The sequence below is a fragment of the Polyodon spathula genome, chromosome 25, assembly GCF_017654505.1.
Source record: "Polyodon spathula isolate WHYD16114869_AA chromosome 25, ASM1765450v1, whole genome shotgun sequence".
NCBI classification, from domain to species: domain Eukaryota; kingdom Metazoa; phylum Chordata; class Actinopteri; order Acipenseriformes; family Polyodontidae; genus Polyodon; species Polyodon spathula.
Window position 1 is genome coordinate 2,916,401 of NC_054558.1, and position 11,750 is coordinate 2,928,150.

Consider the following 11,750-nt stretch of genomic DNA (forward strand, 5'->3'; position numbering starts at 1 on the left):
TTATTTCCCAGTGAAAACAGACTTACTTCACTGGATTTCACAGCCTAAAAACATATCAAGATATTTCAGAGCTATGTTTTTTAATAAATCAGAAAAATAAATAGCATTGTCTCATTCAAAATTGACCATTTTATCCTCAGGTTACACAACACATGTTCCTTAATATTTAAATGCTAAATTATAGAATATTATATTTTGTATGTCTCACCTTTTTAAAGACATTCTAGTTTCACTGTCGGTGAATTATCAAACAAAATCAAAACAGAAATAAGACTCGTGAAATGTCTTCTTGTTGTGCTGGACAGAGCATGGTTAGCAGAAATATTTCCCGTCTTCAATACAGCTGGTGTGTTTTTCATGGAGGATATTTTAATGAAATGTATCTTTACACTATTCTTTCAGAAATGGTCATTTCCACAGGGAACTACATATTACTTAGCAACAGGTAAGTTCAAACTGAACACGTTTTAAAAACATGCATATGCATTGAATATATTATTGCATATATCTGTTTATTTAGCAGATGTCTTACTAACTAAATAACTCTACTTAGTTACTAGGCAGTAAAGTTACCTAACCTGAAACTACCAGCTCTGGTATTTGCTGCAGGGGTTTGTGAGTTGTCTTGAGCAGTCGCTTACTCGTTTATTAATAACTGTGGTTTTTTTCTTTCTCATCAGACTAACCCTGATGACAGTTTGGAGTACATGGCTTTGTAAAATGCTCTAGAGCAGCTCTCTGCGCTTGCTGTACATACCTCAGAGCGGCTTTCTGCATCACTTGCTATAAAACGCCAAGAGTCACATTGCACGGTATTTATTAATACAGACCCCAGTCCCGTTTACATCGTTAAGAAATACAGAAACGCATAACTAACAGGTCGTTTCTATCAGAATGCAGAACAAGTCAGAAGCAAGCTGAACAGGAAACATCAAATCGATTTTGACTTGAACCCATTTGAAGTTTTCATACAGCACAGGTCCAAACGAGGCTACAGTACAACCTCACTGAACCCTCAGCTTGCAGCTCCTGTTAACTAGCAGGAGAAGCAATAGTTTGCGTTTCTGGGAGACAGCGCAGTGCTGTGTATTGAAGTCAGAAATATGAGGCATGTTTCTCTGCAGGGGTAAGGGGGGTCTCTCCGGTCTGGGGCTCTCCCAGCTTCAGCTCTCCTCCTGCTGGCTCTCTGGCTGGCTGTTGCTCTGGATCACGCCCACGATGTGGTAGAGGTCCAGACTCTGAGTCAGGATGCCTAGCAGCAGCTCGTCCTTCTGGACCTCATCCAAGAACTCCTCCATGGACAGCTCTCCTGAAACGCAGAGCAGAGGCATGGCTCAGACCCGCGGCAGACTGACTGCCCCACACCAGACAGGGGGCTGTACCCTCCATCACTCTGGACGGGCGTGCTCTCCAGGTCTTTCAACTGGCAGAGACTCCATCAACTGACCGTTCTGCGGGCTTGTGGGACTTACAGCTATGAACAAAAGTTTTGCATCACCCTATAGAATTAACAAATTTTGCTTTGCATGAAAACCTGCTGAATAATGTCACGTTAACATGTTGAATTGCACACTGCTTTGTAGTTTTCCTTATGCTTCACGAAAAAGTGTCTCAATCCTAAAATTGTAGTTGATGCAAAACTTTTGGCCACAGCTGTAGAGCAGATGGACTTTAACACTCTGCAACCGTGTGGTCAAGCACAGGGAAAGCAGGGGGAAGCTCAGACAACAAGAGGAAAACCACAAAGAAGTATGGGAAAGCACAATACGTGATGAATCTCTCTGCCACTCACTTCCACTGGGTTTCCAATGAATGAAATAAATAGCAGACTATCCTCTGCCTGTAGCTTACTGTTTCCATTGAAAGACGCTCAGCGCTTCCTTACCATTGCTGTCGCTATCAATCTTCTCAAACACCATGCTGGTGAATTCTTCCGCTGTCATTTCATGCTTGCAGCCGTTAATGGCTCTGATGGCCTGGCGAATAAAGAAACGAAGGAGCCAATGAAGAAAGCACCCGGAATCGCTGCCCCTGTACTTCATCTCACCTTCCTGGGTGCCTGGCTGCTCCTCAGACAAACACACAACACATAAAGCCTGGAGCTCAAGCGAGCCACAGCGTGGGGCAGCTCAAACATCCCCGCAGCTGCTGCATTCCTAACGTTAGCTGGATTCCTGTATAGTATTCCAGTAAGTGTGCAGCTCAGCACGGCTTCCACAGTGCTCCACTGTACACCAGGTTGTGGTTTATCAGCTAGTGCTTGAGTATATCATAGTATAATACCATTGTAACTGAGATCCCCCTATAAAACCCTACTCTTAACGCTATGATTACAGGCTACTACTGCCGACAGCACTGTCCTGCAATCCATATTGTGACCACAGATAGCGCTGACATTTCTGATTACAGGCGCGATCTGAAATGGAATGAACACTTGCTTTTTGTTTTCTTTAATTATTTGACAGTTTCAGAGTATTTTGAAAGTTCAAGTAGACCATTTTCAAATGGGAAGTTTATTTATTAATAAATAAATAAATAAACAAACAAATAAATAAGTAAAAGTCCTCTCGCTTTCCCGTTGTGTCAGAGTCTGAAAGGCAGAACTTTGTAGCACAGCAGCAAAATGCCAACTCTATAAGGGAAATCATCTGCGATCTCGCCATCCTCAGATCAAACTTGGCAGAGCTCAGTGAACAGCGACCGGTAAGCTCTGTTGCAGCGCCACCCAGAGGCCATTCACACGACACTCAAACATACAGCCTTCGGAGCATTTCTGAGGCATAACTGCATTTTTAACAACTCAAAGGTCAGCGTGACATGTCATGAATCTGATGTTAGCCGAAACAAAAAGCCCAGATACTGCCCGACAGCGCCTAATTATTATAAAAAAATATAAAAAAGTAGTTTGTGATTTTTAGTAAAGCTGTGTTTAATGTGATCTGTGTGTGTCTCTTTTTTCCTTTCCTGCGGCCTCGTGCTTTGTGATGTCACGGAACTCCTGTGTGAGTACGTGCAGTAGCTTGTACTTCGTGCTTTGTGATGTCACGGAACTCCTGTGTGAGTACGTGCAGTAGCTTGTACTTCGTGCTTTGTGATGTCACGGAACTCCTGTGTGAGTACGTGCAGTAGCTTGTACTTCGTGCTTTGTGATGTCACGGAACTCCTGTGTGAGTACGTGCAGTAGCTTGTACTTCGTGCTTTGATCTCTTTTTACTGTCCTGCCATCGTCTCCCTGATCCAAGTTTATTATACAGTGATGTCACGGAACTCCTGTGTGAGTACGTGCGGTAGCTTGTACTTCGTGCTGATGTCACGGAACTCCTGTGTGAGTACGTGCATTTGTACTTCGTGCTTTGTGATGTCACGGAACTCCTGTGTGAGTATGTGCGGTAGCTTGTACTTCGTGCTTTGTGATGTCACGGAACTCCTGTGTGAGTACGTGCAGTAGCTATGCTTTGTGATGTCACGGAACTCCTGTGTGAGTACGTGCAGTAGCTTGTACTTCGTGCTTTGTGATGTCACGGAACTCCTGTGTGAGTACGTGCAGTAGCTTGTACTTCGTGCTTTGTGATGTCACGGAACTCCTGTGTGAGTACGTGCAGTAGCTTGTTATTCGTGCTTTGTGATATTGTGTGAGTACGTGCAGTAGCTTGTATTATGATGTCATTATTGCAGTATTGTGCAGTTTGTACTTTATGCTTTGTGATGTCACGGAACTCCTGTGTGAGTACGTGCCAAGTGATGTCACGGAACTCCTGTGTGAGTACTTGCAGTAGCTTGTACAGTGTTACAGGGCAGTACGTGCAGGGTTACAATGCAAGATTAATATTTAAATACAGTGTAGTTTACAGTAAGTGCAAATCATACTACTAAATACAATATGAGCTAGGATGCAATGTTAAGATTATAAGAAGTTATATCTCCAATGTAATATTGCTGTGAGTTGTTGTTTTTATCCTGGTAATAAACACATATCTCACTGTCTTCCTGGGACATTGCAATCTGCTTGTACTTCGTGCTGAATTCAGTAATGCCTTTGGATAAAATCCCCCTGAAGCAGCAGCTTGGTTTATTTTGCTTTACCTTGATGATGTTCAGGAGCTCTCCTCGGTCAATGCAGCCATTGCCATCCATGTCATACAGCTTGAAATACCACTTGAGCTTCTTTTCCACCTTGGCTTTGAGAACCAGGCTCAGCGCCGCCACATACTCCATGAAGTCAATATAGCCGTCCTGTAAACAGAAGAGCTGTTAGACCCGGGGTAGAGACTGGCATGAGGACACGGGGTAGAGACTGGCATGAGGACCTGGGGTAGAGACTGGCATGAGGACCTGGGGTAGAGACTGGCATGAGGACCTGGGGTAGAGACTGGCATGAGGACCTGGGGTAGAGGCTGGCATGAGGACCCGGGGTAGAGGGGTAGAGACTGGCATGAGGACCTGGGGTAGAGACTGGCATGAGGACCCGGGGTAGAGACTGGCATGAGGACCTGGGGTAGAGACTGGCATGAGGACCCGGGGTAGAGACTGGCATGAGGACCTGGGGTAGAGACTGGCATGAGGACCTGGGGTAGAGACTGGCATGAGGACCTGGGGTAGAGGCTGGCATGAGGACCCGGGGTAGAGACTGGCATGAGGACCCGGGGTAGAGACTGGCATGAGGACCTGGGGTAGAGACTGGCATGAGGACCTGGGGTAGAGACTGGCATGAGGACCTGGGGTAGAGACTGGCATGAGGACCTGGGGTAGAGACTGGCATGAGGACCTGGGGTAGAGACTGGGGTAGAGACTGGCATGAGGACCTGGGGTAGAGACTGGCATGAGGACCTGGGGTAGAGGCTGGCATGAGGACCCGGGGTAGAGACTGGCATGAGGACCCGGGGTAGAGACTGGCATGAGGACCTGGGGTAGAGGCTGGCATGAGGACCCGGGGTAGAGGCTGGCATGAGGACCTGGGGTAGAGGCTGGCATGAGGACCCGGGGTAGAGACTGGCATGAGGACCTGGGGTAGAGGCTGGCATGAGGACCCGGGGTAGAGACTGGCGTGAGGACCTGGGGTAGAGGCTGGCATGAGGACACGGGGTAGAGACTGGCGTGAGGACCTGGGGTAGAGGCTGGTGTACAGGCCCGGGGTAGAGGTTGGCGTGAGGACCTGGGATAGAGGCTGGCGTGGGGGCCCATGGTACAGGCTGGCATGGGGCCCGGGGTAGAGACTGGCGTGGGACTGATTATCACATTATTAACTCATTATTAACAGTGTATTACTGATTGAATGACTCCTTGCAGGTGGAGGTTTGTTAACAGGTCATGTTAAGGTTTCTTGTGAATAACTTTGTTACATGTTAACACAGAACTGCTACAGCCTGTTATTGTGATTATTAATAGCGCTCTAATGTGTTTATAAACTCCTGTAGAACACATTCACAGATGCACTGTCGTGGTTTATTATAACAGGCCCTGGAATGTGCCTCCAGCTTCTTCAGCTTAAAAAGGCATAGAGCAATTTCACAATTCATTAGAGCAGTAGTTCTCATTTGATCCAGAACATGGATTTAGGCTTCCAAGCAGCTTTGCAAGGTCTTTATGTCCGGGCTGAGCTCTAAATCCCGATTAAACCAAAATAGCTGAGCCACTTGGAAAACAGGATTATCTGTTAACTCACCCCTACGGCATCCAGCGCATATAAAATAAATCTTAAAGCGTTCTCTCTCCATTATCTAGATCAGGGGTCTCCAACCCTGGCCCTGGAGAGCCCCTGTCCAGCAGGTTTTCTGGGTGTCTTCACATCATTAGTGGCTAAAGATCTGGAACTCCTGTTAATCTTGGATAATTAAGCCAATAACTGGTTCAATTAAGTAACAGAGAGATTGGTTGAAACAAAAACCAGCAGCCACAGTAGCTCTCCGGGACAAGGGCTGGAGACCACTGATCTAGATCATGTATTTACTATAATTTACCATGCCTTTTAAAAATTCTTTACCACATTTTACTGTTCCTCACTAAGCTTGCCTGTACTATCAGCTTTTAGATTTTTTGTAAAATCTGTTCACGTAGAAAATGCATCAAAAACAAAGTAGTTCAGAGTCTGTGCCCTGGCTGTAGCCTATGGGCTTCCATTAACTCTACAGTGTTAGTACAGTGCAGCCTGTATTCTAGACTGCGGGCTATAGAACGCAGTTTCACTTAACTACTCTATCCTTTGTCCTCAGAGAAGCCGGTGGAGAACATTTTATTTATTCACTAAAAATAAAAACTAAACATGAAATGAGTTGAAGCTTCATGAAAGAGAAGATTCCGTTACCTTGTTCATGTCAAAAGTTTCAAACATTTGCTCGACGTAGGCGTTGGCGTTGGGAGACAGATCCTTCAGCCCGAAGAACTGCTTGAACTCGTACAGCGTGAGCTGGCCCGAAGGGCACTCCGTCATGAACTTCTTGTACCACTGATGGATCTCGCAGGCAGTGATCTCCTCCACCGAGGCAGCGCTGGCGTTCCCCATTGTGGAGCCCGAACACAGCTTCCCCTGCCAGCAATCAGCGACTCCGAATAGCAGGCAGCAAGATGAGGTGTTATAATAATAATAATAATAATAATAATAATAATAATAATAATAATAATAATAATAAATAAATATTAACTCGAAAATGCAATCAGTCCTTTAAAGAAATACATCTGTTTTTTGGCATAACCTGCCACAGTGCATATGTTGTGTCGTGTTGTGTTGTGTAGTGTTGTTGCTGTGTTGCAGCTCTAGCAATGCACCGAGCTTTGTTTGTGGAAATCAAAATTCAAATGTCGTGCTCGGCACTATTTAAACTACCCCACATCTGCATCTCGTCCAGTCAGGAGCCTGGAAACGCGACGACAGCTGCAGCCCGGTACTGTACTTATCGGTCTAATTACAGCTCTGGAGGATGTAAGGGAATTGGAAAAAATAAAGACGCGCCGGGATTAACGGAGCTGCGCAGCCCAGGTAAAATCACTAATCCCACTAATGCACAGTTACGAGCATAACTGACTCCCAGCAGCTGGCAGAGATCCTGTAGTTGCGATTTTAATCGCGTTTGTGAACGCAGAGCATTATTTTGGAGGACGCGGAGCGCAGATACGTTCACACTGTACCCTTGCCCTTCATTGGGACAGTGTTGCGTTTCCGATAGCTGCTGCCTGTGTTTCTCTGCAAACGCAATCAGCCCTTTACTGCTGTTTGGAGGAGCGGTTCTGATACCGCGTCTCTCTCAGGAGTAAAGGGGGCTGTACCAGAATGCTTGACAAGCAGTTTCGATACAGAACGCAACTATATACATTGAGATGGGTTGGGATGAAGAACAGACGCCAAGATCTGAGCAGCAAAAGACATCGAAAAGAGAGATTTAAAAAAAAAAAAAGAAAAATATTCTTTTTATACAATGAACATGACGTTTGATCAATGAATATGATGCGTTATCAATCAATATAATGTGTTATTAATTAATATGATGCGTTATCAATGAGTATGATTCATTATCAATGAGTATGATGCATTATCAATGAGTATGATGTTTTAAACAATGGGTTTGTTGTTTCACACAGTAAGTGCAATGCTTTCTCAGTGAATGCAGTCACTTTTAAGGTTTATTCAGGGCGGGGCTAGTCCAATGACTTCTCCACCGGACAGTGTTGGAGGATGGGATTCCTATCAGCCTCTTCTTGTGGTTGGTGTCTCTGGAGTAGCGGTGTCCGCAGGTGGACTTCTCGGCCGTGAAGAAGGGAGCGAGGGAGTTGGAATTGGGGATCCAGCTCACTCTCCTGCGCCCCTCCGCTGGGGCTGGGAATCGGGGCTCGAAGTAGTCCTGCAGGCTCGGGTCATTCTGCAGGTGCCACGCCAAGCAGGAGAAGGTCAGCAGGTCCTAGGTCTGGTCCACTACCCTGACCCGGCCGCAGTTAACCGGAACGATGGCTTTCAGGTCGTTCCATGGCAGCTAATTCATCAGAAACAAGACCAGCGATAACATGTGTCTACTTGAGCTCAGGGGCTTATACGTTTTAACCCTTTGCTGCCCACTGGCCAGTATATTTGCCATTGAGAAAATAGGTATGGGAACATAGCTTGGGCAGTAAAGGGTTAATTTTAAAAACCCTTGTTTTTTCCTCTCTTTTATGAGGTTAAAATCGACTCCCCACTTACATGAAGCCGCCACAGGTGCCACAAATCACGCTGCTGCTGGGAGACACAGCGACTGGAAAGGAGTTCCAAAGGCTAATAGGAGATCTTGGGCGAGATCCCGACAGCATTTGCAAGCCACAAGCAATCGCTGTGTCTCCTTCCGAAGTCATGTGACTCTCCCGTGACTGCAGCAGCTACTCATGCTGGCAAAGGAAGGGACGAGATGAAAGACTGTTCCTCATAGGAATTATTTTTGTAACCAAGGAGATTTGAGGCAGACGTACCAAGCAGCACTGTGTTCAAGGTGAGCTGCACTAAATGAATGAGCTTTTAGTTCGTTTCATTTTTACTGATGCGGATATTGAAAAGTGGCATCGCCTGGGAAAGGCGCGCACAGTCTTGACCTCTTTCAAGCCAGGTCACTTGAAGCTTTCATCTTTTATTAGCCATGTAACACTCCGCTAATCAGCAGCTAAACCGTGATGTCATACCTGGGAGTTGTGTGCTGTGGCTCCGCCCCTTGCTGGCTCCATCCTCTGGTCCTGGAAGGAGCGAGTCCCTCTGACTCAGATTCTCTAATCCAATGAGCTCCTGTCTTTGCCCAGGCTGAAACATGACCCTCCCTGCATCCCAGCCTTCATTCGCCTGAAAACTTGTGACAAGAGTGTGTTTATGACATCACAATACTCATGAAGGGTGAAGGAGGGGTGGGCTCACAATATGAACATTCCAGAAACAAAAGTAAATGGAGCATTTGCAGTGGTGATAGTTTAACAGTCAGATCCTGTAAAAATAACGAGCTGTACAGACCAGGACTGTAGCAGTAGCTGGAGCTGTGGTCAGTTTGTGAAATATCTGACGAGGACAGCAGGTGGCGCCAATGTTCCTCTACTGTCCCCCAGAGGAGAGAAATGAAGCTGTCGGCTTGCAGCTATGAAATAATGGGTGGAAAAACTGGCAAGAAAAAAAAAGAAATGACCTACCTTATAATTATATTTGTTTTAAAACCCCCTTGAGAAGGTTATGCAAGTCCCTACAATGGTTTCAAGGTTGACTTTCAGACCCTATTCACTTGAAGGAATGTGCTTATAAACTCCTCTATGGTCAAAACAGTCTTTTAAAAAAAAACAGTCTCACAGCAAAATATTCCTTAAAACAGTCCTGGGAGGGTTGTGATGAGGCTCTATAAGCTTAGATGGTTTCTGCGTGTTTTGTATGACACTGTGTTTGGGCATTTAGCATGCACGTGCCTGTCAATATCACATAGAGAAACAGCAGCTGCTCAGTGTGTCTGCTTGTAAATGTGCGCGTGGGGTCTACTTTGTTAAGTGTCCACACTCCTGCATGGGGTCTAGTTTTCTAAGTGTCCACACTCCTGCACGGGGTCTAGTTTGCTAAGTGTCCACACTCCTGCGCGGGGTCTAGTTTGCTAAGTGTCCACACTCCTGCGTGGGGTCTAGTTTTCTAAGTGTCCACACTCCTGCGTGGGGTCTAGTTTTCTAAGTGTCCACACTCCCTGCTTGACTCGGTCCCTCTCTGTAAGGTGTGAAGTGTGCTCTGGAGGAGTCCAGTTAGCAGCAACACTTCCTTTTGGTAAATGAAGGATCTTCACAGCAGCCAAATGAAAAAGGATTATGCTTGTGCCTCGCTTCATTTAGCATGGGGACCCATGCTGGTTTCTAACAATCAGCCCAACAGGAACTACAAGTTTATTTGTTTTTTTTTATCCTCAAGTCTCCTTGGAGACAGGGAGGGACCGCAAGTCACCTCTGTTTCTTTAATGAACATGCCTGTCATTCTTTCTGTTTAACTGTGTGTGTCTCATTGTGTGTGTATGTGTCTCAGTGTGTGTGTGTGTCTCAGTGTGTATGTGTCTCAGTGTGTGCGTGCTTGTCTCAGTGTGTGTGTGTGTGTCTCAGTGTGTGTGTGTGTCTCAGCGTGTGTGCGTGTCTCAGTGTGTGTGTGCGTGTCTCAGTGTGTGTCACAGCACGAGTGTCACACGCTCAGTGTGTGTGTGTGTGTCTCAGTGTGTGTGTGTGTGTGTGTGTGAGTGTCTCAGTGTGTGTGTGTGTGTCTCAGTGTGTGTGTGTGTGTGTGTGTGTCAGTGTGTGCGTGTCTCAGTGTGTGTCAGTGTGTGTGTGTCTCAGTGTGTGTGTGTGTGTCTCAGTGTGTGTGTGTGTGTGTGTGTGTGTGTCTCAGTGTGTGTCAGTGTGTGTGTCAGTGTGTGTGTGTGTGTGTGCAGTGTGTGTGCGTGTCTCAGTGTGTGTGTGTGTGTGTGTGTGTCAGTGTGTGCTCAGTGTGTGTGTGTGTGTGTGTTGTCTCAGTGTGTGTGTGTGTCAGTGTGTGTGTCTCAGTGTGTGTGTGTGTGCAGTGTCTCAGTGTGTGTGTCAGTGTGTGTCAGTGTGTGTGTGTGTGTGTGTGTGTCTCAGTGTGTGTGCGTGTCTCAGTGTGTGTGTGTGTGTGTGTGTCTCAGTGTGTGTCAGTGTGTGTCCGTGTGTGTGTGTGTGTGTGTGTGCTGTCTCAGTGTGTGTGTGTGTGTGCTTGTCTCAGTGTGTGTGTGTGTGTGTGTGTGTGTGTCTCAGTGTGTGTCAGTGTGTGTCGTGTCTCAGTGTGTGTGTGTGTGTGTGTCAGTGTGTGTACAGGAGTGTGTGTCAGTGTGTGTATGTGTTTTATAATTTACTTAGTAACTTTCAATAACAGGTCCAACCGGATTTACTCCGTCAATTCTTTATCTGTAAAGCAAACAAAAAACAAGTCAAATAGCTGGAAACCCAATTCAAGGAAGGAGCCTGAATGCAGTGCTCACAATGCTGTGAGTGGAGCTCTTCACATGCTGTTAGGTGACACTTTTCAATATGACTTGAACACATCCGTGCAAGTGCTTGAGAAGCCACACTGTCCTGTTGACTGACAGCTGTCACAGATAATGCTGCAGCGTGGATTTTAACAGGTCATGAAACTCGAAATGGTTAAAAAGTCACTAAGAGGATACCAGAAGGTGGTACCATTAGAGTCCCAGTCTATTAACCAAGTGGGGTTTTACCAGAACCATTAGCAGACCACTGGTAAGCAGTACTGTGATAGCTGTCTGGCACTGAACTAGCACTATGTAACTCCTGCAGTAACCTGATTTCTAATCTGTTATCAGTATTCTCCCATTGTGATCACTGACCCTTCCTAACACTATCTGCATCACTGCCACAGATCATTGGGCAAGGATAATGAAGCCCTGTCAGTTTGGAGTTCCTTGTTCAAGAAGCCTGTTCCGTGTATCGTGCCAGGCAGAATGTGAATGGAGAGCAGTGTGTGTCTGGTCTGTTGATCCTGAACACAGTAATGTCGGACAGGTCAAAGATGCTGGGAAACGATTATGTCCATGGAATTCCATATAAGAATCCAGGGCAGGGTCAGCGCATTTTATGTTTGTTCACATGACTACAAGAGATTGTTAGACAGAATATATATATATATATATATATATATATATATATATATATATATAGATATATATATAGATAGATAGATAGATAGATAGATAGATAGATAGATATAGATATAGATATAGATATCCCAGTTTGGCCAGATATGCAGCCAGTTCCACAGA

At 45.7% G+C, this 11,750-nt stretch overlaps 1 protein-coding gene across 1 annotated transcript; it reads right to left on the reverse strand.

The window, feature by feature from the left end:
* Positions 1–342: 342 nt before the first annotated feature.
* Positions 343–7,058, reverse strand: LOC121300161 (guanylyl cyclase-activating protein 1-like). The gene is made up of 4 exons (XM_041228612.1): positions 6,302–7,058; positions 4,084–4,233; positions 1,886–1,976; positions 343–1,309 (listed from the first exon to the last, which is right to left on the reverse strand). The coding sequence occupies exons 1-4, from the start codon at positions 6,497–6,499 to the stop codon at positions 1,164–1,166; spliced, it is 585 nt and encodes a 194-aa protein (XP_041084546.1). The 5' UTR covers positions 6,500–7,058; the 3' UTR covers positions 343–1,163.
* Positions 7,059–11,750: the final 4,692 nt, after the last annotated feature.